Source organism: Natrix helvetica (assembly GCF_964273705.1).
Source record: "Natrix helvetica genome assembly, chromosome: 6".
In the NCBI taxonomy this organism is placed as follows: domain Eukaryota; kingdom Metazoa; phylum Chordata; class Lepidosauria; order Squamata; family Natricidae; genus Natrix; species Natrix helvetica.
This window is the reverse complement of record NC_138553.1, coordinates 263,518-290,464: the sequence shown is the minus strand read 5'-3', so window position 1 is coordinate 290,464 and position 26,947 is coordinate 263,518. Positions and strand designations below refer to the sequence as shown.

The 26,947-nt window shown below is 58.2% G+C and overlaps 1 protein-coding gene across 1 annotated transcript in view; it reads right to left on the bottom strand.

Annotated features, from left to right (window-relative positions):
- Positions 1–26,947, bottom strand: part of SND1 (staphylococcal nuclease and tudor domain containing 1) — a 75,613-nt gene that overhangs the window by 34,311 nt on the left and 14,355 nt on the right. Inside the window, exons 11-15 of the mRNA XM_081957587.1 lie at positions 10,830–10,919; positions 5,965–6,065; positions 4,669–4,779; positions 3,486–3,558; positions 859–1,000 (exon numbers count right to left, since the gene is read on the bottom strand). Coding sequence (XP_081813713.1) covers positions 859–1,000; positions 3,486–3,558; positions 4,669–4,779; positions 5,965–6,065; positions 10,830–10,919 — 517 coding nt within the window. The remainder of the gene's footprint in view (positions 1–858; positions 1,001–3,485; positions 3,559–4,668; positions 4,780–5,964; positions 6,066–10,829; positions 10,920–26,947) is intronic.

Sequence of the window (26,947 nt, the reverse complement as noted above, 5' to 3'; positions counted from 1 at the left end):
GCACGGGGGGTTCATGCTGCCAGGCAGGGAGTGGGTTGCATTCGAGGGCACAGGAGCAGCCGAGAAACAACTCTGGCCGGGAAGGGAAAAAACCACACGGGGGAGGGGAAGCAGCAACCCCCGTCCCAGGACGTGGGCTCCAAACAGCCCCACCTTAAGTCTCTCTGGGGCAAGAGCGGGCAGGGAGAGGCCCTTCCAGGGGTCTCAGCGAGGCTGCCAAGGAAGCGGGCAGTGTGGCTGCCTCTCAACCGGTCCAACCCGCAGGGCCAGGCCCATCCCCAGGCCGCCTTCCCTGGAGTGAGCCCACTTTCCTCCGACGGGAGCTGCTCTTTCTCCTTCCTTCCTTGCCTTCCCGATAACTGACGGCCATTGAGTGCAGAGCCCCCTGAGGGGGGAGGCCTTGGTCCTCCTGGTAAAGTGCCAGAGCCGGCTTCTCCCACCGGCCCATCACAGTGCCGGGAGTGGAGGACCCGTGTCTGGCACAGGCCATTCATGGGCTCCAAGCCAAGGAGGCAGAACGGCAGGAAACCCCAACAACTATTTTGAGAGGAGAACCCCCGTCTTCCTTGGAGATCCTCTCTGGACCTGGGCTGGTGCTGGAGGTGGCCGGGCAGGAACACCATGCACCCCTTCCCCACGTCCCAACCAATGGACCCTCCTGGGGGGAGCAGGCGTGTGCCCCGAGCCCTTGGAGGGCCCCACCCGGCAGCCCATCGTCCTGAGCCCTGAAGCAGAATTCACATCCCCCTTGAGGGAGTTTTGCCTGACGCCCTCCAGCTGCTCCTGCCCGGCTGCTCTTCGGCACTTCCCCACTGTGGCTACCCCACTGCCCTGAAACACCCCGCCCCTCTTACTCACCTGCCAGCAAGAAGGTGATCAGGCAGGTCTCCTTGGGCAGGTAGAGCTTGAGGCGGGAGCCACTGAAGACGTATTCCACCACGGCTTCCGAGCGGCCGGCCCGCTGCAGGAAGGGCAGGAACTGCTTGGCCTTCTGGGTGTCCTGAGGGGGGGGGGGAGAGGCCGGTGAAGGGGGACCGCCTGACCCTCGGAGTGCTGATGATGGGCTCCCCCTCCTCCTAGAGCAAGAGGTGTGGGGCTGTGCCCCTTCTTCCCTCCCGGCAATGGCCTTGGGAGAGGCTCCCCCCACTCCAGGGTTCTGGGGGGGCCAGTAGCTGCTCCCTGGCACGGCTGCCCTGGTGGGAAGCGGCTCTGCTTCCCACCTAGCCCGAGAGAGCAAAGGAGGAGGGTCTCTGCTGCCACCGGCCAGGTCCCTCTTCCTGCTCTGGGCCCCTGCCACGCCCAGAGGGAGTCCAAGGAGAGCTGCCTGAAGTACAAGGGAACTGGGCTCCTGCTCACTTCATGGCTGAGCAGCTGTCCTGCCACCAGCGCAGCCCAGAGCTACAGGCCAGGCCCCAAGCTGGCAGAAGATGCCGGCCAGGCCCAGGAGGGGCTGGGCAGGGAGCCACCCACTCGACTTGGCCCCTTTGCTCTTGCCTGGCCTGCCCGATCCGTGAGCCAGGTTGGCGCAGCTGAAGGAGGCCAGACCCTCTTCTGGCAAGTGCTATGAAGCAGGCTGTCCTCGGGACTCTGCCTGTCGTCACGCTTAGTGGCCATGGCCTCTGCCCCCCACCCCCAATCCAAGGGGAGCATCCGGGCACTCTGTGGCTGAGGAGAAGCCGGACGGAGCTTCCCTGCCAAGCCTGCCTGACCTGGATGGCCAGCCTGCAGCTTGCGCCAGGGAGGTCAGAAAGGGATCCCGTCCCCCTGCAGCAGGAAGCTTTGCAGGCCAGCCTTTGCCTGGCCCTCCGGCCCCTCAGGGCGGGGAGAGGGGGCGGCAGCCCAGCTGTGCTTCTGGCCAAGGCTGTCCCAATTGAAGGCCCCTCGGGACGGCCAGACCTTTCTCTCCGGGGGAAAGCCCATCCGGCCTCTGGCTGGGTGCCCATTTGGGGCTCTGGACATCAGGGCTCTCCCGAGGCCACCTTCCCACAGACAAACCCCTCTCACACCCACAGAGAGGCAGCCTGGCAGAGGGGGGGGGGGCAGGGCACAAGCCCTCTGTTGGCAGCCAGCTCTGTGACTGTGGGGCAGGAGCAGCCCTTCCTTCCTACCCAGCCCCGTCTCTGTGGGGAAGCCCAGCCCAGGTGGGACACAAAGGTTTGCTCTTCTTTTTTACACACACACACACACACACACACACACACACACACACACACGTGTCTTAATGATCTGCCAAGAGAAAGGAAATGACGCATCGACCGAATGGCTGCCAGTTATGCATAACGGTGGGGGGTCTGGGCAAGAGGTGGGGGGTGCCACTCTAAAGCTGTGAGGGGGGGGGAGGGTTAGGGTTAGGGTTTGAATGGTCAATTTAAGACTATGAGTAAGATCACACCCCTACACAGGGGTCGGGGCTACACAGGGCAGGCAAGGCGCTCCCTGTGGGTGGGTGGGTTGGGGGCGTCAGGAGAGCCGCTTTCCCACAGAATCCATCAGCCTCTCAGCCTCGGAGGGTCTCAGCTGCAGGGACAGGTCAGGGGCTTCTCATCAGATGCCCCCCTAATGGCCAGAATTAGATCACCTGCCGGCAGAGGTGGCTCCCAATGGCTTAGCTGGCACATGGGGGCGGGGGGGGGGGCTCCAAGGCAAGGAAGGTCGGGGAGGGGGGGGCTGTTTTGTCAACCGTGCATCCTGGAAGGGGGGGGGCTTGGGAGAGGCCCTGTGGCAGCCGAGACCAGGCTCCCTTGAGGGAGGTTGGTCAGCAGGACCTCGGCATCGGCCGCTTACCTGCCAGGCCAGTCCCAGGCCCAGTCAGGGGCCGATCCCACTCGGGAGCAGGCCTTGTGCGACTGCATCCCTTCTGGCTGAGGCCTCCGACAAGAAGGTCCATTCTCTCGACCCGCTCTGGCCTTGGCAAGCAGGGAAGGGGGAGCTGCCCTCCTTTGACGCCCAGGGCAGCCGGGCTGTGTGGCCAACCAGATTCCCTTAGCGAGATGGGGGAGGGAGGCAGGGAGGCAGGGAGGGAGGCAGGGAGGGAGGGAGGGAGTGCTGGGGGAGAGCAGGAAAGGGAGCCTGGCCAGGCAGCTGCTTCAGCCACCCAGGGCCAGCAGGGAAAGGGGGGAAACCACTTCTGCCAGAGCTGGCTGAGCTCCTCCCGCTCCCTGAGACCACCGGCCTGCCACACGCGCTGGCAAAGCGGCCGTCAACACCCCAGGCACACTGCCAGAGCCCTGCCAAGAGCAGGAGGGAGGTGCCCCTGGGACGAGGGAGCCCAGAGGCTGCTGCCCCCACTGAGCCACTCAGCCAGGCCAGCAAGCCGTCGGTTGCTCCCCTCTGGCAAGGGGCCGAGCCACGGGCACCGAGGGGGCAACTGGCACAAGCTTGCCAGTCCTTCCATTCCCAGGATGAGGCAGTGGAGGGAAAAGAGGAGACCCAGAGCACGCCCGGATCCCACACCAACCAGCTGGGCCCCAGAGAGGGCTGCTTACCCCAGAGATGTCGGCCACTCGGTGGATTGGCACCTCCTTCTTGCTATGCAGGCCTTTGCCGTTCTTGACCGCCCTGTTGGGGGCAAGGGAGGGTCAGCCACGGCCAGGAACCGCCCTGCTCCCTACCTCCCAGCCCCTCTGCTCCCTCTGAGTGGGGGGAAGGGCTCTGGGGGCCTACGGAGCCATGGTGCCAGGGTCGCCACCCTCTGGGGGCACAAAAGGGTGCAGGTTTTGTGAGGGGCAGTAAGGATCAGCTGGGGGGCCTCTGAAGGCTCTGACCTCAGGGGGGGGGCAGGCTGAAGGCCCCCTGCCTGACAGGAACTATAGAAGGGGGCAGGGACAGAGTCCTGCCAAGAGCAGGCGGGGTGGGCAGGGGGCAGAAGACCCCTGTGAGACCACCTACCCACCAAGTTCAAGAGGAGCCCACCTGTTTCCAGGACCCAGAGCTTGGCCCAACCCTGCAACTCTCCCCCCCCTCTAGGCACATTGCTGAAGCTTCTGAGAAGGCCGGAGACACCCAAGGATGGTGCTATCCAGTAAGGCAGGTGTCAGCCTCTCTTTTGCCGCTTGCTTTCGGCTGCCATTGAAACGGGGAGGACCCCCTCTGGAGGCCCCCAATCCCCCCCGTGCTCCCAGCAGCCCCCTCCCCAAGGCCCTGGGGGCCCCCAGCTCCTGCAAAGGCTGCCTGCCTGTCTTCAGCCCCTCCTGCCCCCCAGAAATGGATCCCTCCCCCCCGTCAAGGGCCTGTCTTTGCTCTGCTCTCTTGGGGGCTGAAAGACCAGCAAGGCTTCCGTTCAGGCCTCTCCCAAGCCGAGGGGGCACAAGGACCGTGGAGCCCCCAAGAATGGCTGCCCTGAGGGAGGCTCCTGGGTCAGGGGAGGGGAGGGGCTCATCTTCTGGCTTCTTTCTTCCCAAAGGTTGGGGGGGGGGCACCATCGAAGCTTTAAAGACACCTAGACAGTCCCGATTTCCAGCAGAGGGGTGGGAAGAAGCTGCTGGGGGGGCCTTTTTCCCCTTTCCCTTGACCCCCAACCCTGCCCCACTGGCCACTTTCCTCCCCCCTCCGTGCTTGTCCTGGGTAAGCCTGGGCCCCTGACCACAAGGAAGCCCCCCCCCCGCCCTCTGACATGAGCACCTGGTGAAAGTGGCAGCCTGCCCCCCCCCCCCGAGCCCTACAGCTCACCGGGCCTCAGCGGCCAGCAGCTCGTCATAGTGGGAGGAGCGCTGGTCATCATCCTGGCGGTAGCGGATGACGGTGGCCAGCCCCTTGCTGACCAGCGCTTCGGCAATGTTGCTGCAAGAGAGGGAGATCAGCAGTCAGCTGGGAGAGGCGGGGGGCAAGGCCGCAGCCCAAGAGAGAAGCCAAGGCCTGTCGCCCCTTTGCCCCTTCACCGGAAGGGCAGGGCCCCAAAGGGCCTCCAAAGACCCAGCTCCCCTCCCCCTCCCCCAGGGCTGCGGGACGGAGCAGGGCGCCAGGGGCCCCACCAGCGCCAGGAGGGGTTGCTCCACCAAGGGTCCCCCACCAGCCCCTCCCCTCCTTTTTCAGGCAAACCTAATGGGGGAGGGGGGGAACCAGGCCCAAAGCCAGCATGCCGGGTGGGGTGGGGGCTTTGGATTATGCCTCTCTCAGCCACCCACAGTCGAGGCAGGTAGGGCCCAGTTTCTGGCCAGTGGCCATTGGTGCCTTTGCCCTGTCTCAGCTGGGCCTATCCTGGGCTCTGTGGGAAAAGCTCCTCTGGCCCCCCAAGCAAGGGAGGTGCCAGTTAGAAGCCGGGCTGAGACGGGGGGGGGGCGGGGGACGGGGGGGAACGTCAAGGATGAGCAGGAGGAATGATAATTATAGTTGAAGAACTGATATATAGCAAAATGTACTTATGTTTATCTATTGAACAATTTGTGATTTGATATATAATCCTAAGTGGTGACTATGGAAAGGACGCACAAAATTTTGTAACCAAACGACACACGCTATATGAAACGACAGAATGTTGCCTATGTTTATGTTTGTCCTTGTTTAAAAAATTAAAAAAAACTTTTCCCAAAAAAAAAAAGGGGGGGGGATGAGCAGGAGGCAGGCGACGACAAGGCTGCCAAGGGAGGGTACAAAGCGCCAGGCAGCCGGGAAGGAAGCAGAGTCCCTCCCTCCTCCTTCGGCTGAAGCCAACGCGCGGCCCACCAGCCGGATACCCCGCCCTCCCTTGACCAGCCCTTGGGTCGCAGGCGGTGGGTGGGGCAAGAGGAAGGGGAAGTGCGCACCAGTTGAGGAAGGCGGGGAGAGCCACCTCCAGGGAGTTTGGACGGAAGGAGGCCCAGTGCAGCCAGCAGCTCAGGGGGTGGCCGGGCTTTGCCCTGAGGCTCTGGGGGTGGCTGAAGCTAAGGCCCGGGGGAAGCCAGGTCTGCTCAGACCTTCTGCCTGGCTGCCACCCACCCCCCCTGTTCCTACCGGCTGCCCTCGATTCCCACCCTCCCCGACACTCACATGCCGCCAATGGTGACTGTGGCACAGGTGCGCTCTGAGAAGGCGGGAACCGTGTCGGTGGCCCCACTGGCCGGCCGGATGTAGTCCACCGTGATGTTCACCTAGAGGGAAGACAGGGAGGCTCAGGGGCCTCAGCCAAAGAGCCGCTGGGCTCAGCAGGGGGCCTATGCCCGCCCTGAAGCTGCCACTTGAAGGCCCCTGCTGAGAAAGCCTAACCGATCCAGAGGGGAGAAGAGGCTCTTGCCCACCGGGGGGGGGGGGGGGGCTCTGCTCCTGCCTGGCTGCAGTGGGGAGACCCAGAGCGATGCCTTCCCAGGGCAAAGGCAGAGGCCATTTGGTTTCGCTCAGGGGAGCAACTTCTGGCTGATCAGGCGAGGCTGCCTATGCCTCCATCCAGCCCAGGAGAATTCTACGCAGGACAGGCTGATCCCCCCCCCCCCCCAGCAGCCCTGCTTCCCAGCCCAGCCCTCTTCAGCATCGCCTGGGGGGAAACTGTTCTGGTGGCAGCTGCACTGGGCCATCCCCTCCCCCTCCGTGTGTTTAGGATCGCCGGTTTAGGATCGAGCCTGGCATCCCCGGGGTCACCTGGAGGGAGGTTTTGCCCTCTATGTGGCCTGCCCAGAATTGTGGCAGTTAGGAGGAAAGCTGAAAATAGCCACCTGTGAAGCCCCCCCCCCCCCCCCCCGAGGTTGCCGAGACCTTCCTGCCCTCAACTGGGAGACAAGCAGCAGTGCCCCTCAGCCTCCAAAGCAGACCCACTGCAAGCGAGCGGCATCCCTTTGGAGCCCCTCCCCCCCAAATGAAGAGGGTCCAGGAGGGCTCCATGGCAGGAATTGGAGGCTCCTCTCTTTCAGAGGCAGTCCTGCTTTAGCCGCCCTGGGGGAGGAGGGGGTTTCTGTGCGCCCCCCCCCCCACTGCTGTTGATGGTTTTGGGTCATCAAAACGCTGAAGAGCAGCTTTGCTTCTTGACCCGAGGCCAAGTGACCACTGCTGCCCCAGCTCTGACCCCAGGCCTGGAGGCTGTGTGGGCCCAGATGGGGAGAAACCTACACACTCCCACCCAACTGAACGGCTGTGGAAATTCAGGCCCCCGAATCTGGCGGCCTCCCCTCTTCAGTTTGGGTTGGGTTGCACCTCCCAGTGGGCAGACTGGGCTCCTGCTGGACTCCCGAGAGGCCTGGAGGGCCTTTTCCACAGGCTGGCCCTGTGTGCCTCTTTCCAGAGAGTTACTCGAGCCATGACCTCCATCGGACACTTGAAACACCCTCTGTGTGGGGCTGCCCTTGAAGACTAGCCCAAAGTTACAACAGCCCCAGAACGAGGCAGGGTGGATGGATGGCAACATAGGCCCACGTGTCCCAGGGCCCCAAATTGGCTTCTGGGTTCAATTCAAAGTCCTGCCCAGCGGAGGATCCGGCTGCATGAGGGCCCCTTCTCTCCTTTCGCCTCTGCCCCTCTGCCAGGACCAGGGTGGGTGGGAAGGCTCTGCACCCCTCAATCCAACAAGGTTGCCTTGGGGCAGCTGGGCTTCTTGAGGGCAGCGCCCATGCTCTGAACCGACATTCCCCAGAGCCCTGCCCTCCCACTCCCCTCCCCTCCCCTCCCTTTCCGTAAACTGCTGGGACTCGCTTGGGATGGGGCGGGGGTTATTCTCCCTTCTCCCCCCCCCCCCCCCGATCTCGGTGAGATTTCTGGTGCAGTGTTGCAGACTTTTTGAACATATGTTGTTTTCTTTGGGCTGTGGTGGCCCAGAGTCACTGAGCAGCTCGGTAGAAACCAAATTTGCTGAATAAATAGAATCTCAAAGTTGGGGCAGGCGCAACTGAGCAACCCTGCCCCCCCCCCCTCCAGCACGGATTCAAGGTTCTCCCAGCAGCAGCAGCAGAAAAGCCGGAGAGGAGGCCGCTCTGCAGGTAAGGGAGACCGAGGCACAAGGGGGGGGGGCTTGCAGAAAGAAAGGAGAAGGGGGGGGGGTCCCTCAAACAGCAAACACAGCCTCCCTGCTCCCCCCCCCTCCCCGGCTTGGCAGCTGTCAGTTTGCAGGTGGTCCAAGGCAAGGAGAGGAGGCCCATCAGCGGAAACAAAAATCAGGCCCAGGCAGCTAGAGGAGGAGGAGGAGGAGGGAGGAGAACCTGTTCCAGGAGGCAGCAGCTGCCCCTTCCTTGACTCCCTCCTTCCCATGGAGCCAAGCGGCCGTCTCACAGCAGGGGTTCCCCATTTGGGAGTTCCAGAATGGGAAGCCCAGACTCTTCCTTCGCAGGCCAGGGCTGCTTTGGGGAGATGGGGGGAGGGGGAGGGGGAAGAACCGCATACCCACACCAGCTCTAGAGGCCGCCCATCTCCCAGCCTCCCTGGCCAGAGTTGCTAAGCAATATGGAGAGGGGGTCCCGCGCTCTCCCCCCAGGCCAAAGCTGGAAGGGGCTCCTCTGCCAGAGGGGCCTCTGGGAGGATCCCAGCCTAAAGGCAGGAGACAATCCAAGGTCTGCAAGGCTGATGGGCCAGGACTGGACTGGGGGGGGGGCGGGGGGTCTTCTTGGTAGGGACTCGGGGACAGCCGTAAAGTGAGGGACGGTGGTGGCCCAGGGCCGAGCGAGGCTATTCTGGCACCTGGCCAAAGGAGAGAAAGAGCCCCCCCCCCCAAGCTTGTGGCTGGAACATGCCACCCTGCAGCCGCCAAGCCTGGGGAGGCCGCCTCCCTCCCTCCCTCTGCGCTCTCTCGGTCCCGTTGCAGGGCACCCTTGATCTCGCTGTGCGGCAAGGAGAGGCAGCCGGCGGCTCAGCCTGTCCCTTCCGATCAGGAGGCAGCCTGGCCTCTTTCGGTCATTAGCACAGAGGACGCTTTCATCACTGGGCTCAATCCAATTAATCTGAAGGGAAGAACGTGGCGCTGACAAAAGGCATTGGGAGAAAGCCACCTCGGCCGAGGTGAGCCCCCCAGCCCCCCCCTCCCCCCCACACAGACAGAGACAAGCGGCTGGCCGGCAGCCCCCGGAGCCTGAGAGCCACCGGCCGGCAAGGGCAGCCTCTCCTTGGGCCGGCACTGGGTGCACTGCGTAGCCCAGGCACAGACAGCCGCCCGGTGGCACCAAGGGGTCAGGGCGAAGGGCCCAAAGCAGAGGCCAGGAGGAGCCCCGGACGACCTTGGCCTCACCTGACCATCAGCCTTGGCTGACCCTCATGCTCAAAGCAGCAGCAGCGCGGCCAGCAACAGGCCTCCCCTTCCAGGTAGACGGTCTTGCCAAGAGACCCCCAACCCCTCCCCAGACAGATTTCTGCATGGAAGAGCACAGACCCCAGAAGCCCCAGAAGGCAGGAGAAGAAGGAAGGGGTCGTTAAAGAGAGAGAGGGGGGGCAGCCTGGAATGAAGAATTTCCTGACCGTGAGGACTATTGGCCAGTGAAGGACTTCTCCTTTAGAAGGCCAGGGTGCTATAATTGGTAAGATAATAGATGCAAAGGTTAGAAAACGAATGATGAGAGATGATTAACAAAGCAGAAACAACCCCAGGTATAAAGTTAGGGGTTAGAAGGATACGTAAACAACGTCACTACCGGAATGGACCAAAGTGTAGATTAAAATATATGGCATGATAAATGTATAAAACTATGGAAACAATGGGTATAAGTATGTCATATAACATCAACTTCCATTTTTCTTTCTTTTTTCTTTTCTATGAATATTGTATGAATAAGAGAAAAATGGACATTATTAGGATATTATATATGTATGTATGTATGTATGTATGTATGTATGTATGTATGTATGTATGTATATTTTAAAAAGAGCTGATACAACCAGTATGTCGCTGTTGCAAAGCTGAAATTTTGATATAAAATGAAGGAAAATGTACAATAAAAATATTTTAAAAAGAAATTGTGGGTTTTCAAGAAGAGATTGGACAGACAATCTCGAGAAGAGGCATCTGCAGAGTTGCTTGAGCGAGGGGCTTGCCACCTGCTCAACCTTGCCCAGCTGGCCCCCGGGGGAAGAGGCCTTTGCCCTCAGCCAGCCACGGACACCTCCGTCCACCGCTTCTCTTGGCCCCCTTGGAGCCTCTCAGTCTGTACTCTGAGACATGCCACCCTTTCAGTCACCCTCCCATGCCCACACCCTCACTCGACCTGCTCTGCCTGCCTTTGGCTGCTCCCCTGGGGGGGGGGCACCTTTTCACCCACCAAAGACGCCAGAGCACAGAAGCCGCGAAAGGCACCGGGAGGGTTTAAGGGAGGGCACGGCTGGCCCATCCATCCTTGGGACTCAGGCCGCCCATCAGCCGGCCGAGCTGGGCCCGACTCTTTAGAGAGGCCCCGTCACAGTGGCTCGGCGCAGCAGCAGCAGCAAAGCCAGCGGCTGGCTCAAAGGAATCACTTTGAAACGGGCCTAAAAACGCACAACGGTGCAATTGAACCAAACGCTTCTGTGGGCGGAGCACTGGCACCTGGGCGCCAGCGATGGATCATGCCCCGGTCCAGGGTACGGCCCTTCTCCACCCACCCAGCCCCACCCAAGGAAGATGAGGCAGCAGGGCCCCAGAGCTGGTTGGGGAGCTGCTCTGTGGGCTCCCAGTAGGGCAGTCGGGAGCACCTGGGGTAGGGGGCAGAAGGCAGGGAACAGCCGTTGCCCCAGAAGGGCTGCCCTCCAACCTGCCCAGGTTCTCAGCACTAAGCGGCTTCTGCAGGACGCTTGGAAGGGAGGGGCCCCAAGGAAGGCCATTCCTCCCCGCCCCCGCCCCCCCTCCAAGCAACAGAGCCCAGGCCTTGAGTACAGGTGGCTTCACCTTGCTCCAGCTCGGGAGGGAGGAGGGGTCTTTCCCGCAGCGTAAGGAGGGAGATTTCCGGACAAGCCCAACTGACGTCTGTACTCACCTTCTTCCCGACCAGCTTCTTGCGCAGGAACTCCCTGGCCTCGAACATGTAGGGGATGTCATAGAGGGGACGGAGCTTCCGGTTCTTGTCCTGGGGAATGAGAAGCGGGGGGGGGGGGTGTTCAGTGGGGCCGGCATGGCCTTTCACCCATCTGGCCGTCTCTGAGCTCCCAGGCCCGAGAGAGGGAACCCCAAGGAGGACCCCGGGCAGAGTCCCAGGGGAGCAAAGGTGGGGCACAGTGTATTTCCCAAAGTCCCATCCCCAGAAGCAACCTAGGGGAGGGGGCAATTCTGGGGGAAAAAAAAAACCCATCCTCCCCACAACCCTCTGCAGCCCCCAAAGCCTGGATTTTCTTCTAGGCAGCAACAATTCTATGCCATAAAAATGTGTTTTTTTAAATGAGAGGATTGAGACAGCAGGTCACCTTTCCTCACGATGGCTGGGGATTATGGGCCATCCTCGTTTAGCGACAGCAACTCAGTTGCTAAGCAAAGGAGTTGCTAACTGAAAGCCAACTACACACCTAGGATCTTATTCCAGCTCTTCTCTGCTTTGCAGAGCTGCAAAGATTATTATGACTGGGAGGATGGGTCACAAGGTTAATTTTTCATCACTGTTGTAATTGTAAATGGTCACTAAGTGAGGAGCAGGTGTAGTGAAAACCACCAGGAGGGAAAACCACCCAGGAGGCGATGAGACGTCCAGGGGACGAGGAAGCCCTTGGCAGGGTTAAGCGGACGACCGAAGGGCACCGGAAGCCTCTTTGGAGGAAGGCACACCAACCAGCGGTGTTGCCCGGGAGGGAGGGAGGGAGGGAGGGGGGGGGCTTTGAAGGACCCTCTTGCAACCAACCAAACACTCAGGGAAGCCCACTGAAAGGTCTTCGGGCAGAGGGAAGGGAGCCCGGGGGTCTCTCGGACAGGGGCAGAGGGACGGAGCCTTCGTTCGGGTGGCTCAGCTGGGCCCTCTGCGGCTCCCTCTCCGGTCACCGCCCACCCCACCGTCGTAGTGGGGGGGGGGGCTGCTCCTGGGTCGGTGGCAGCAGCTCCTCCTCCTCCACTGGAGAGTGAGAGGGTCCTGCTGAGGGGCCCCTTCCCACTTTGCTGCAGAAGCATCCAGAGCCCAAAGGCTTGTGGGCAGCTGTCTTAGCAAAAGTGCACTGCAAGGAAGCGAGGGGGAGGAAGTAGCAGAGTTCTCAGGGGGCCCCTTCCACAGCATCCGGCTGCCCTCCCGCAAGGCCTCCTGCCCCCCAGAGGGAGGGCTTCCTTTGGGGAGAGGGGCTACCCGCAGAGAGTGATCGATGGGGCCGGGCAGGTAAGGAAGAAGCTGTCCCTTAAGTCTGTGTGGATGGAGACTCACGCACCAATTCATATCTCTGCATGCAAATTGATAAATAATTTCACAGACGATAAAGCCACTCAATTAATCTCCCAGCCAAGTCACACCAAATAAAATCAATTAATTTGCATCTTGTTCCCGCTTTATCCCACACTGCTCTTCAATTACAATTAACCAAGGGGATTGGCTCTGCTAAAGTGACAAAACGTAGAAAAGAACACTTCTCCACACTCCACACACACACACACACACACAGCAAGTTGTGCACCAGGAGGGAGTTGTGGAATCTGACAGGATGTAAATCCCAAAGGAGCCACCTTGGGAAAGGCTGGGTATAAATCCAGCAAACACATAATTAAAATAAATATTGGGCTCACCCCAGATTAATTTCTGAACAAATCTTGCTCTATTTCATTGATTCATTCATTAATGTATTTTATTTATTTATTAAGCAGATTTATACGGCCATCCATCTTGGAAATATGATCCTGGGTGGCTAACAAGAGATGAAAAATAATTATATCCCAGGTGAACAAAAGGGGGAAAGGGGGATGCCTACCCAGAGGGAACAAGAAACGCCTTCAGTGGGTCACCCAGCCTCCCTCCCGACCCCCTGGGGCATACCAAGAGGCTGGCAGGGTCGGGGCCAGGCCCCTGGGGGGGGGGAGGGGGTATCCCTGGTTCCCCAAGAGAGAAGGGCACCTTTAGATGCCCTTCTCCAGCTGAGGAGACCAGATCCATTGGGATGGATGGAAACAGGGGGGACGGGGGGGGGCCCACAAAGAGCCCAACCCTCCATGCCTCAAGAGGCCTGGTGAGGTAAAATCCCTGCAACTGAAAAGAGAAAAGTGTGTGTGTGTGGGGGGGGGGAATCCGTTAATGGTGGGAAGCCGGCCGTGTGGGTGACTGGGGGATCAACCCTCAGGGGACGGGGGCTGCTGCAATGCCCTGGGTGCCCTCACTCGGGGCCACGGCCACTGGTCTCCCCACTCTGCCAGCTGAATGGGGGGAGGAAGAGCCTCTTCTCCCCAAATCCCACGGAGCTGTGGAATACGGGGTGGGGGGTGGGGATGGGATGTTCTCCCCGCATGCCTCCCCTAGGTTGGTCAGCCCCTCCCCCTTTCTCTTTTGAAGCCACAGGGAGGAGGGGGACTCCCGGAGGAAGTTGCCGCAGGGGCCAGATCAAAGGGCCCCTGCCCTGAAGCAGCCAGTCCAAGGAGGAGGAGCATCCCAAGCCCATCAGCCACGGGGGGGGGGGGGGGGGGGCTCTTGGATCTCTTCTGCAACTCCTGGGGGGGGGGGCGTCTGGGGCCTGGATCCGAGGGGGAGGGGTGGATGGGTGGAACATGAGCTTCCCGCAGGGAGCAGAACCTGCCGGTGGGGAAACTCAGCTGAGTTGCAGCAGCAGCAGCAGCAGCAGTGGGGGGGCCCACAATCCCCCCCTCCTCCGTGGGCAGCAGAAGGGCCCTCCCTCCTGGGAGGCCCAAAGGCTTCCGCCCTGATCCAAGGCAGGTGAGTGGGGGAAGGGGCCAGGGGCTGCAGGGGACACCTCCTCCTCCCCCACCACCATTCTCTTTGGGGGACAGAGACCCACAGCTCCTGGGGCTCCTCCTGGCCTGGAAGAGGGGAGAGGGACGCAGGGGTGGGGGTGACAGCGGCCATGACCCCCTCCGACCCAGCCAGGAACAGGAGGGAGGCAGCAGCCCTCTTCCTCCACTCGAGCTGCCTGCCGCTGGAAGGATTCATGCTGGGCCTCTGAGCGCCTGTCAAGGGAAGCCATCAATCCAGCTTTGCCAGCCACTCCGAGTTATGCGCTGCTGCAGGGCCTGGGGCCTTCCCCTCCAGCGCATCCCCTGGGCCTGCCAACCGCTGTCCAGGCTGACCCCCAGACCAAGAGGGGGGCGGGCCAGACTAGCAAGCAGCCGCCTCCGCCCCCCCCCCCGGCCAGGCAGAGCAGAGGCTGCAGCCCCAAAGGCTGGAAAACAACAGGACCACCGACCCCTGGACCACCCTCTTCCCTGCCCCCTTCCTCCAGCCTCTCCCCCTCGAAGGCTCCCCAAGAGCCCCAAGCCTGCCCCGCCCCCATGAAGCCAGGGGGTGGGGTGGAGCTCTATCAGCCTCTTGGCCCTTTCATGCCCCTGCTGGCTTTACAGCCCTGCCCCGGGACCCCCTCGTGACATCCGGAGGACCTCACCGGACCAGGAGGCAGCTCGTCCAATCAATGGCCCTTCCCAATCCCCTGGGCAGTGCAATCCGCCCCCTTCAGCCTTGGCAGGATCACACAGCAAGCCACGCAGGCCTCCAATGCCACTCTGTGTGTGTGTGTGTGTGTGAGGGGCATTTTCCACAGGGAGTTTGCCCAGGCTCTTTGGCCCCAAGTCCTGGGCAGAGTCCTAATTTTGGCCTCCCTCCGTTCAGGAGGGCTCGGCTGAGGGAAACCATGACCGGAAGCTCTTCCTGCCTTCCGCATCAATCAGCACACAAATAAACCCAGTTAAAACTCCTGCGCCATCAATTATCCCCTCCTTTTCAGCCAAGGCCTTTTAACCAATCAAGCTAAGCCAAGCAGCGGCAAGCACAGACCGGAAATTCTCCCAGCCCAATTCGGAAACCTCCATGAAACCTTGAGGAAGGGCGACGTTTGATTCTGGGGTGAACCAAGAGGAATTTCAGGCCGATTTAAGGCAGCAATGAGTCCCCACAAATCCCCCCCCCAGACACTGCTGGGTACAGGGGCACCACGGAGGGCACCAGGATGGGCACCGCTGCCGTGGGACCTTAAGTCCCAGATGGACAAGAGCTTCCTGGGCAAAGGGAGGGCACATTCTTCCTAAAAGTGAGGAGCAGCAGGTGAGGCCGTGGCGGCCCCCCCACTGCAGATCTTCTGCCCCCCATTGCAGAGCAGTCAGGGGTCCTGCTGTGGGGCAACCCTGGCAAGGCATGGAAGGTAAAAGGGCTTCGACCGACCAATTGCCCCCACCACTCTGTGCCTCACTTTACGCCTGCATCACTCAGTGATGCTGAGGGGATGCTTCCCCTATGATCTCTTTCTCCTGCCCAGCCTCACAAGCCCCCCCCCCATCCCCCATGCTCACTTGAGATTCAGGCAAAGTGAATGGAGGAGGAGGAGGAGGAGGCAGCCGTGATCTGCCAGAGCTTTCTCCTTGAAGAGCAGAGCACCGCCTGTGACACCCCCCCTCAGCCCAAGACCTGCCTCCACCCCATGAGCTCTGACCTTGCCAGCGAACCCCCCCCCCTCCTCAGATCCCCCCAGACAGGCGGCTGACCGACTTTGCTTGACACCCTCAAAAGATGGAGCCCCACAACTCGGGGAGGAGGAGGGGGGGGGAAGAGAGCCGGGTCATTTCTTCCTTGCTCCCCTTCCTACTAGGAGGCTCCCCCTCTTGCCAGCCTGACACACACACACAAACACCCCACCCGTGGTCTCAGCGGCCCCGGAAGGACGTGGGGGCAGCCTTGCTGGGAGGCAGAGTGGGGGGGGGAGCAGCCAGAAGTAACCGTCCTTCGGGGGGGGGGGGCGCTGCAAAGCAGCTGCTGCCCTGGAGCAGCAGAACGATGAAGAGGACAGCAGCCCCCTCTCCAGGCCTCAACCAGGAGAGCCCGTCCAGAGCCCCTCTGCGCCACGGACACCCCCTCCAGAAGGCAGAGATGCCAGCCTGCCACCCAGAAGAGGGGGTCCTGTCCCCTTGCAGCAGAGGAGCCCACTAAGGACAGTGCAAGGAGTCTGCTGCCGCCTCTCCTCGCCCAGCAGAGAAGCTCCAGCATGAGCCTGGAGGGTCCCTCCAATTAGCCACCACCGGAAGCCAGGCCACGACGGGCAACCCCTGCAGCAGAACCCCTGCAGCGCTGCAGCAGCCTAGTTGGAGCCCAGCACCATTCCCCCCCTCCCCAGACCGTCAGCTGTACTGGCAAAAATAATAAACCCAACCCAACCCAACCAGCAGGAAAGCTTCCATCCACCCTGCAGGCCGGACCGACTTCCAGGACGCCCCCACCCCCGCCCCCACCCCCCATCTATTACCTACTGTCAGGCCCCGGGCTGCCCCTCTTGTGATTCTGACCCACTTGACCGAGAGGCCGGGTTGATGGAATTAGGGCAGACAGGCAGCGGCTGAACTGCCCGCCCAGCGTGACCGATGGACAAACCGAGAGGGACGGATCAATGGACGGAGATGACCTGCTGAAGGCCGACCTCAGAACGGGGCAGACACCACCGTGTGTCACTTACAGCTCAAACCACTCTACTGCGCTGCTAATGAGACTCAGCCCATTCTGGGCAGCCACCCTGCACAGTGTGTGTGTGTGTGTGTGTGTGTGTCTTGCATTCAGGCAGCCACACAACTGGAGCAGATCCTCCCAAGCAACACAAGGACAACCCGGCCAGAGTGGAAGCAGAACCTGCTGGAAAGCCAGTTTGTCTCCTTTGCCCCCATGTCCGCCTCAGCAGCAGCTTCACACCCACACCCACACCGGGAGGTGTCCTGGCAGGCTGCTCCTGCGGTGTGACCCTCACACAGGACAAACGGGGCACCTGTGCGGGCACGGAGCAGGCTGGGCATCCAGGCTCAGAACAAGGACACGGTTGCGCTGTCAGAGCATTTCTGCCTCTGGACCCTTTAGAGATGCTCCAAAAGGCCTCCCTTGGGAAAACAGGGCCTTTTAAGTGGACCCTCCGGGGGGGAGGAGGCTGAGCTTGCACCCACCCAGGGGTTTCAGGCCACATCATGGCTGTCGATTCATTCACTCACACACACACACACACACACACAGAGACACACACACGTCCCCTGCGCCTACACAGCCACCTTCTCTTCCCCACCCCCTCCAAGCCTCCTCCCCCCCCCAATTTAAATTCCAGGTTGATCTGCGGAAGAGAGCAGCCCACGGAAGCCTCCGAGTGAAAGGTCTCGGCTGAGAAGGCGGCAAATCCCATCTAATTTGGGGCTGGCAAAAATGAGCAACCTTCGGGCAACCCTCTCCTCCAGGAGAGACCAGGACAGAGGACCCAGCCTGGGGGATCCAGAGATCTGTGGAGCACCCCAGGGAGCCTGAAGCTGAGGAAGGTGTCAGGGAAGCCAGACTCACTCAAGGATGCTCAGAGGGAGCCACACGTCAGCTCCCTGTGCCTAAAAAGGACACGCTGCACGGGCAGTCCTCACTTAGTAACCTCAATTGGCTGGAAACTCCCCAATCGGCAAATGGAAAATCACCAGCACCAAGGACTTCCAGCGCCTGCCAGCCAATTGCACTTTTATTCCGCTCCTTGCATTACCTCTGCCTGTCTCAAGCGTGCTAATTGCACTCACGTGACAAGTGAGGTGCCGCAAGGGTTACAAATGGGAGGCTCCATCACCAAGCTGCTTTTTGCACTGTCCTGAGGACCAGGACCAATCACCGCACAAGGCAGGGAGAGGACTTTCACGTTTACAAAGTCCCTCAACCAGGCAGCCACGTGACTGCGGGGCTGCGGCCATCACTGCGACCACCGAGGTCCTGTGACCACGATCCGGACGCTTGGCAATGGGCTCACAATGGCCACAGCTGCAGCGTCTGCAACCTCCCCAGCCGGTTTCCCACAAGCAAAGCCAACGGGGAGGCTCCCAAGGAGCCCCCAGGCAGCATGGGGACCTGGTACGCTGGAGTGCCCGCCCACAGCCCCTGCCCACTCCCCTGGGCAGCCTGGCCCCTGCAGCACCAGCCCACCCATGGGCCGGGTTGCAGTTTCAACACTTTCCCCATGTTGCGTTCATGCTTATGACCCACGGGGGACACACCTAAAAGACGGCAACGGGACTGCCAGGATTGTCACTGCTGAGCGATGCAGTCATGCGACGTTGTGGGTGATGGCCGCTCCCTCAGCAACAGAAACTCCCACCCCAATTGCCCTCGTAACTTGGGGACTGCCAGTAGCTGCCCCCTCTTCTGGATGCGGGTTTGGGGGCTTGGCTTGTTTTCCGGAAACAGCCAGTTATTTTCAGAGAGGCTTCCCTCCTTTGGGAGCAGTTTGTCATCTCTGGGGGCTTTTATATATTATTTGTTCAATTATGAGACCCTCCAGCTCCGTAATGACTCTGGGAGACTTAAGGTATGCAAATTAAAGGAGGCAGCTGATCGGAAGTGGCCCTCCAGCACCAAGGGCCCCTCCGAGACCAGGCCTGGCAGAGCCACCAGGTCTCCCGCAGCCCACCAGAGGCAGGAGGACGTGAGGGGCAGGACCCTCCTTATTCCATGGGGCAGGAGCCACCCCCAGGAGGTCCCGGCTGACATTGCCTAATTGACTGGACCCAGAGAGACCCAGACTCTCCCTGACCTCACCGGATGGGCCAAGACTTCCAGGGGGGGGGCATACACCCTGCTACACCCCCCACCCCACCCCAATCCTGGGTCTAGATAATCCTGAAGCAAAGACATGAAGCCGGCAAGAAGGGCCAGCTGGGCCAAAAGGGTCCAAATACCTCTGAAGCCCAGAGAAACGGGGGTGGGTGGGGGGTGGGGGGGTGGGGGGGGGGCATCAGGAGGGGAGGAGGCGCACCACAATCAGACTCCCTGGTCAGGCTCTCCTCTTGTGGCCCCTCTCTGCAGTTCTAGCTTCCTGGAGGAAAGGGATTAAAGTCCTCAGAATACAAACTGATTATTTTATTGGTTCTGAAGCTGCTGTAAAATGGATTTTTAATAAAGTAAGAGAATTGCAAAAATATACATCTCGGATTATAGTTCCAAGGAGGCTTTTTTCCATGTCGATGCCTGGAGGGAGTGCAGCAGTTTTCCCTCTGGCAGGAAGGCCGCCCAAATGAGGGGTGCTGCCTCCACAGGCGCCCTGCAAGGCCCCTTTCCCAGTCCAGAGGAGGCCGGGGGAAGCACCACAAAGGGCCAGAGGGGGCAGCCGCTCCTGCCGGGTCTCCCAGCAATCCAGCCCTGATGTGTGGCAACCAACTGGGTTCTTCTCCCCAGGACGGTCCTTCCAGAACCACCCCAGCCTTTCGGGCAAGGGATCCGGAGAAGGTGAGGGGATCCCTTCAAGACAATCCGCAGGTCAATGCTGACCTGGTCCCCGTGTGAGCTTCCCCACGCCCTCTCAGTCCCGAGACAGATATGAAAGCTGAGTTCCGCTGGAGGCCTCTGGAGAAAGGGATCTGGTGGCAAATTCCTTCTGCTTCAGCCAGTCTGGGATTGAGTGACCTATATTCCTTCAAGCTTCTGCTCTTGGATGGATACCCTGACATTCTTCCGCACAATTTCCTTCTACAATCGAGAAGCCGTTGCTCCGCTGACGTCTGCAACCTGCCAGGTCCTGGGGCTGCAAAGCGGACCCAAGTCGAGTGACTCTCCTCACTTTTCCCAGCTGGGATGAGACTCTCCTGCTGCAAGGCCGCCTTGCGTTTTCTTCCCTTTCTCGTGAAACCCATGAAGCTCTGCTCTCCTCCGGGCTGGCCTGATGCTCCCGAGAAAGTCTACGACTTTGGCAATGGCCTCTCCGGATAGCAGCACTCTCTTCCTTGCCCTTGCCCCCCCCCCCCACAGACCCCACTCCTTCCGTGCCTTCCTCCAGGCCCTGCTTCCCACTATCCAGGTGGGTCTGTATGGGGTGATGTGCTGCTGGGGACACGAAGTCGGGGTGGCATTTTCTCCCTCTGCACTTGCCCACCTGTGGATCGCTGGGGGCCCCAGCCCTGACCTCAGCATGCCGAACACCAATTTGGCTCCCCAACAGCCGACTCTAGGTGGCAAGCGAGGCACGTGGCTTTTTATACGGGGAGAGATTCAACCATGAAACCTGACCAGCCCCTCATTGACTGACCCAGTTAAGAGAAAGGATTATCCCAGGGCTCTGCGTCCTTTTCCAATGAAGGCAGCCAACGCTGGCCTAATGTCTTCAATAAATATATGGCATGGCACATCATCTATTAATAGGCCTTAAATGATCCTTGGATTGCGTTATCAGCCGGGGAGTGGGGGGCAGCTTCGGGACCCTGGGTGACTCTGAAGGTTTCTTTCTGGCCGGCCTTTGGAGGGAAGAACAGGAGGGAAGAAGCTCCTGGGAGTGGCCATCCTGCAGCTGAGGAGAAGAGGGGATAGAGACACAGCCGATTAAAGCTGTTGGCCGAGAATCAGCAGACAGGGCAGCAACCAGAAACAAGAGATGTACAGATACTGTAGTCCTCAACTTATGACCATTCGTCCAACGGAGCGAAGACCAGGCTGCAATGCCCACCTTGGTGGAGACAACTATAAGGGGGCTTAGTTATGTAAAGTACAGGAGCTTTAAATGAACGATAGAGGTATAATAGAGAAGAAGAGAATAATAGAGATCTAGAATCCAGCCTTACTAATAGAGAAGGGATAGAGGGAGTTGAAGTCACCAGAACCTTGGGCGAGAGCGACCAGTCATATTGGAATTCAATGCAGACACAAGCAGTAGGAAATTATCTAACCAGTGTCTTAAACTGGTTAAAAGAGCTGATTTTAACAAACTCTGAGAGAGAGCCTAAGAAAAATTCCCTGGATGAAAATCCTAAAGGGGAAAACAACTCAAGAAGAATGGGAAACTGAAAAATATGATCATAAAAGCCCACTGAAAAGAAAAACAAGTAATCCAAGAAGAAATCCGCATGGTTACACAAAGACCTCTCTGATCAGCTGAAAGACAAAAAAGGATAAGTACAAAAAATGGAAATAGGGATACATAACTAAGGCAGAATTGTCAGCAGACAACTCGAATCTGTAAAGATGAAGTTAGGGAAGCAAAGGCCCAGAATGAACAAAGACTTGCAACCAAAGTCAAGGTAGTAAAAAAAGAGTTTGTTTCAACATATAAATAACCAGACAAATGTCAAGGAAACAGTAGGTCCACTAGAGAGAGAAGATGGCAAGGAAGTAATAGGCCACAGAGAGAAAGCAGAACTTCTGAAATCATTTTTGCATCAATTTTCACGCAAAAAACAAACAAACCTACCAAAAACATGACCATCAATGGCAGACTACTAATAAAAATTAAAATAGGCACAGAAATGGCAAGAGAACACATGCCTAAACTTGACGAATATAAATCACCAGGACTTGATGGATTACATCCCAGAATTCTGAAGGAGCTGACAGATGTCATCTCAGAACCATTGTACCGTCTTTCAAAAATCCTGGAGTACCAGAGGATTGGAAAAGAACTGATGTGGTTTCCAACTTCAAAAAAGGGGAAAGAAAAAGACCCAGGAAACTACAGACTAATCAACATAACATCAATACTTGGGAAGATACTTTGGAAAAAAAAATTTAAAAATCTGCAAATATCTAGAAACAAATAAAGTTATAACTAGAAGCCAACACGGGCTTGTTAAAAACAAAATCTTTTTTCATTCTTTGACAAAATGATTAAATTAGTAGACCAGCGGAATGCTGTGGACATACTGTAGTTACTGCTTCAAGCAAGGCATTTGATAAAGTGGACCACCATCTATAGGCAAAATGGCCACCTGTGATCAAGAGAAGGGGTGTCACTCAGCTCCTGCCTCAGCTTCCCACAACGGCACACTTGATATTCCGAAGCGGACAGAAGGGGACGCTATGCAAGACCTACTTATGTGGGATTTGCCTTCCTGTCCAAGCCTGGGTGACCAGCATCCCAGGGTCCCAAAGAAGCCAGCTGAGCCTGCGGGTTTCACCGATGGGAACTGCAGAAGCCCAGGCAAAATGCCAGACTCCAGGAAGAAGCGCTCCACCTTCCTTCATCACAGGAGAGGAAAAGAGGATACCGGAAAGATTCCAAGCAGGAATTGAAGAGGCTGACGGGTGGTGGGCACCTTGGAAACAGGGCAGCAATGGCTCAGCAGGCTTTGGCCACCATCCAGTCTGCCCCACACTCACTTTATCTCACCTCTGGATCAGGCAATTCCCATAGTGGATGGGGGAGGGGGGAATGCTGGGGATGTACCTTAATTTCAGCAAGGCATTTGACAAACTCATTAGCAGTCTATCTGGGCAAGGACCGGGTGCAGGACAATGGAATGGACACACAGAACGGCCAGCATGAAAACCGTACTCCGGGAGGGCCCAATTGGGAGCAAGATGGACCTGAGCCCACCAGCCCTTGGCAGTCCCCTTCGGCCAGCGCATCTTCTCCTCTGCTCTGTAAACGTCCAAGTAACCCACAAGTCCTCACAGAGTTCCCAAGCCTAAATGGTGGCAGCTTTGAGAGGCCTGGCAGACGAAGGAGGCCTCCAGCAATCCAGAGCAACTGAAGGAAGACAGACAGAGTGCAGAAGGTGGTGGTGGTGGTCCCGGAGTGGCCATCCAGGGTTGTTAGAGGGCTCAGCAAAGGCTGCTTCTGCCCTCCCCGTCGCAGAAGAGAGGCCGCTGCCTCCAACCACTCATAGTACCCGCCAAGGCAGCAGGGGCAAGGGGCCCTTCCCCAGCAGCAGTAGAGAGAAATGTAGCTGCCCAGCTTTTCTGTCAAGGGTATCTTGAAGCCCCCCCCCCCCAACAAAGCTGGCAGCAGAGTCGGACAGTGAGGAGTTTGGGGAGGAACCTGGGCCAGTCCTGGAGTCTGGAGAAGGCTTGGATGAGGGCTCTGTGTCGGAGGCAGAGAGGGGACCAGTGCCGCATGCCAGTTATCAGCTGCCTCCGGAGCCTGACATCAGTGAGGCAGAAGAACAGGGTGAGCCTGTGCCCAGTGTGTGCATGCGCAGAACTGCCAGAAGGCACGTAAAGACAAAAAGGGGCGACTCGGGAGTAAAGCTTGGAGATGATTGGCCCCTCCCATAAGACATAAAAGAGGAGCAAAGGGAGGGGAGCCTTTGCAGGAAGCAATTAGTTCATCTAGTCGGTTCAAGCTCTGAGAAGTCCTGTTTGACTCTGTGCTACATTTGGCCTTGCAAAACTAATTGGCAACTAATTGGTGGGTGCTTATCAACATTACCCTGAAAGGCTGCGGCAACTCAAGCAGACATCTGTCGGACTCTTTACAGACTGTTTGTGAAACATTATGGGCTGTGAATGGCCATAACTCATATCCACTAAATAAAAGAGGGTTTTTGGGACTAAGATTGTGATTTATGCTTTCTCAGGAAGCCTAGGTCAGAACAGTAATAACTCTGGGTGGATAACACAAACATAAGACGACATTGTAAGAATACAAAAATTAACCAACTAAAAAGAATAGGGATGAAACAGCCTGACTCCAGGTTGATAAAGCAGTGAGACACAATAACGCGGTCTCCCCTCCTTGTTTATTCAACCCATATGCAGAATATAAACACTAAGGGAAGCAGGATTAAAAGAAGGTGAGCACTGGAGGAGGAGAGTCCTGCCACCCTGATGGCCAGACAGGCAAAGGATCTGCCAGTTCCAGAAATAAAACTCAAGGGGCACAATGAGAAAAATGGGATTAAAATAAAAGGAAGACCAAAGTAATGACAACAGCACAGCAATCAGCCTTAGAGCGGACAGCACAGATCATCCAAGGGTCTCTGCCTTCTAGGATTAATCCTTAAAAATAACCGGCAGCCAAGAAATGCTTCACAGAGCAGCCACCAAGGCCTTGGAAAAGACCTCCAAGCGCCATGGATGTGTCTTCGCCTACAAAGACCAGAGTTTTGCAAGCCTTGTTATGGAAGTCGCTATGGAAGTAAATGTTGCGCTCTGAAGAAGTGTTGATGGAGTTGATGAAGAAGTTCTGAACTTGGTGGTGGTGAAGAGCCCAGGTCGTAGACAGCCAAGAAGATCAACCAGTGGATCCTTGAATGGATGAACCCGGACTTCTCACTCGAGGCACAAACCCTCCTTCTTCAGACACAGGTTTGGGAGAGCCAGCTCTCTGTGGGGAGCTCTCCCGTGTGCCAGGAAAGAGGGAAGGGAAGGGTGGGGTTAGGCAGCCAGCCAGCGAAGTGGGCCCAGCTGTAGATGCACCACCGAGAGTCCTGAGGGAGCCGGTTGGGACCAGATCCTCACCGCTGAGAGCCCACTGGAGCTTAACGACTGTCATCAATCCTGAGACTTTCTTTCCTGGCTTCGCCCTCCTTTCTCAGCCCAATTTCCACAGCTTGTTCCACAGACAGGCTTCCTGCTCTCCCACCTGGACTTGGCTTGGATGCAACCCACAGGTGAGCAAGTTTGGGGCCTCTGGCCACGTCTTCCCCCGTGAGAGCTCAGCTCTTACGCCTCCTTCAGCCGACGAGGCTGTCAATCCGATTTCCAAGGAATCCACCTGAAGAGGCCCAGGCAGGAGGCAGCAGAGGCCATCGGGCTGTTGGGAGACTGTGCTGGCAACCAAGAGCCACCGGACTGGCCTGAACTACAAAGCTTCCTTCTGCTTTACTTCCTCTGCCTCCTAGGCCGTACAGCCCACTATATTTTCTTCCTTAATATTTCCAAATTTGACACTCCAGTTCCCAGCCGTAAGCAGCAGCCTCTCTTGCTTGCACGTTCTGTCGATTTTAAAAAAAAACCCTGCCGGGGCTCTCCATCTTACCTAGCGCCCTAGGCAGCTTGCCACAACCAAGGCGAAATGGAACACCTCCTCGGCTCTCCCGGTTATTTAACAGGGGAAACAATCCAGAAAGGCCTCGCTAAGCCACGGTGCCCTTTCTCCATCCGGAACGGAGCCTCTTTCGTCCTCTCTCTGGAACGCCAGGAGGGCCCTGGGGCCAGGGAGGCGGCAAGGACGGGCTCCTTAGCAAGGCAGCAGGAAGACCATCAGCCCCAGCCCTCCCCTCGCCCGAAGGAACAAGTCCCCATTTTTTGCAAAGGGACAACGGAGGAACCTCCGTCTCAGCTGAGCCTGCGGGGCCTCCAGAAGGCAAGGCTCAGCTCAGCACTGGCCACAAAACGTGGCATCCAAGGACCCACTGAAAAGGGGCTGCCAGAGAGGAGGAGGAGGAGGAAGAGACAAATCGCAGGCTCCTCACCTCTCTCGCAAACCATCCAGAAATCCGGCATAACTAGGCCTTGTCAGCCGCGTCCTCCTTTCTAGAGGAGTCAGTCTAGCTAAGGAGGGGGGCCTGCGTACCCCCACCCTCAAGTGGCATCACCAGAAAGAGCCCATCAAGCCAGCACTTTTCAGTCACATTGTGTGTCTGTGCATCAGCCCTCAAGGAAGAGGTGGGGGTCAGCCGGAGGGATCCTTGCTGGCCAATCCCCCCCCCCCCCCGCCCAACTCAAAATGGCTGCCGGAGCTGGCCCTAGAGCAGTGCTTCTCAATTATTTTCTGTCATGCCCCCCCTAGGAAGAAGAAAACATTTCGCGCCCCCCGCGCGACTGTAAATAGTATCATTTGTCTATATAAAATTGTTATAAGTACACCTCTGCATAACACTGTATCCTTATTAAACACCTCTTATTTTATACAATAAACATTTATCCATAAGTAATTCATCGCAATTCTGTGAGAAAATGATGAGAAATGCAGTAAATATCTTATTTTTAAATTGGTAACAAGGGCCCTACAGAATGAAATTCAAGGTTTATCTAGAGCGGTGATTCTCAAAGTATGGTTTACCGTACTCTTTCAGGGGGATGGCGGAGTATTTTATAAATAAATATTTTTAACATTTCTCGGTTTTAAATTCTAACATACTACACATCAGTGATATAACCCACACACATCAAAGCTTTTTGGTGTCCTCAATCACTTTTTAAAAATCAAGACCCCAGTGAAAAAGCTGCCTCGTATTTCTGTTTCCCAGAAGCAAAACCTTCCTCTGAGCGAGAGGCAACCACCCAGGCATGGCCCTCCTGGAAGAGAGGATGTGCCTTCGGCCAGAGGAAAAGTGAGGGTCGGGCCAGGCAGAAGCCAAACTGGGCACAGAGGCTGAGCAGGCAGGAGCCACGCTGCCTCTACCTCTTCTTGCAGGCTATCGAGATCTGTCTGGGTCCGGCTCAATGGGGCTCGTCCCCGAGGCGCCAGGGTTGCTCCAGCGGCGCGGTCGTTTTAAGCGCTCCGAAGGCATCAGGGAAGCCTCGGACGGTCCCTGAAGCCTTCGGAACGCAGCTCCTCCCTCAGCCAGGAGCCAGCGGGGGCTGGTCAGACAGGCAACCTTGGCGGGAAACTCCAGTCCGCCGCCTTCACCGCCGCCGTTGCCTTCGTCGCCGCCGTTGCACCCAGATGGAAAGGGAGCCTTCGCGCCCCCCTTTACGGAGCCTCGCGCCCCACTATTTGAGAACCACTGCCCTAGAGGGAGGCCTTCACCTGCCATGGCTCTGCTGCAGAGTCTCAACCAGCTGGCCTCAGACCCTTGGGCTCCAACAGTCCCACTCCACTGAGAAAGGAGTCCCCCTTGCCTGGATCATTGGCGGGGGGTGGGGGGGGCAGGGAGGAGCGGCTGTTTGGGAGTCTTTGCTAGGACCTTTCAGGAAAATAATTGCTCCCTTCAGAAATTGTAGCTCTTACTGCATATTTGTGCCTGCCCAGGAAAAAATGCATGCAAGTACACACCGAGCCAGGCTGGCAGAAAGGTGCCAGACTAGGCCTGGGTGTGTCAGTGGGGAGGGGGCAGCCCCTCCCTCTCAGCCGGGGAGCCACAAGCCTCCATTCGCCACCCTGCCCTGCAGCCGGGAGCAGATGATGGCCGCCTCCTTCCATCCTGCAGGGAACCCCTTGGGCCATAAGGACGAGGGGCACGATGGGCGGAGCTGAACAAAGGGACCGGCAGGAGGGTTTGACTCTGAAAGTTCTTAACACCCATCGCATCTTGCAGAGGAACGAACCGAATCCCGGAGGTTCCACGGCCCAGGAAGTCACAAGATCGGCTGCCGAGAGAAGCCCAGCCAGA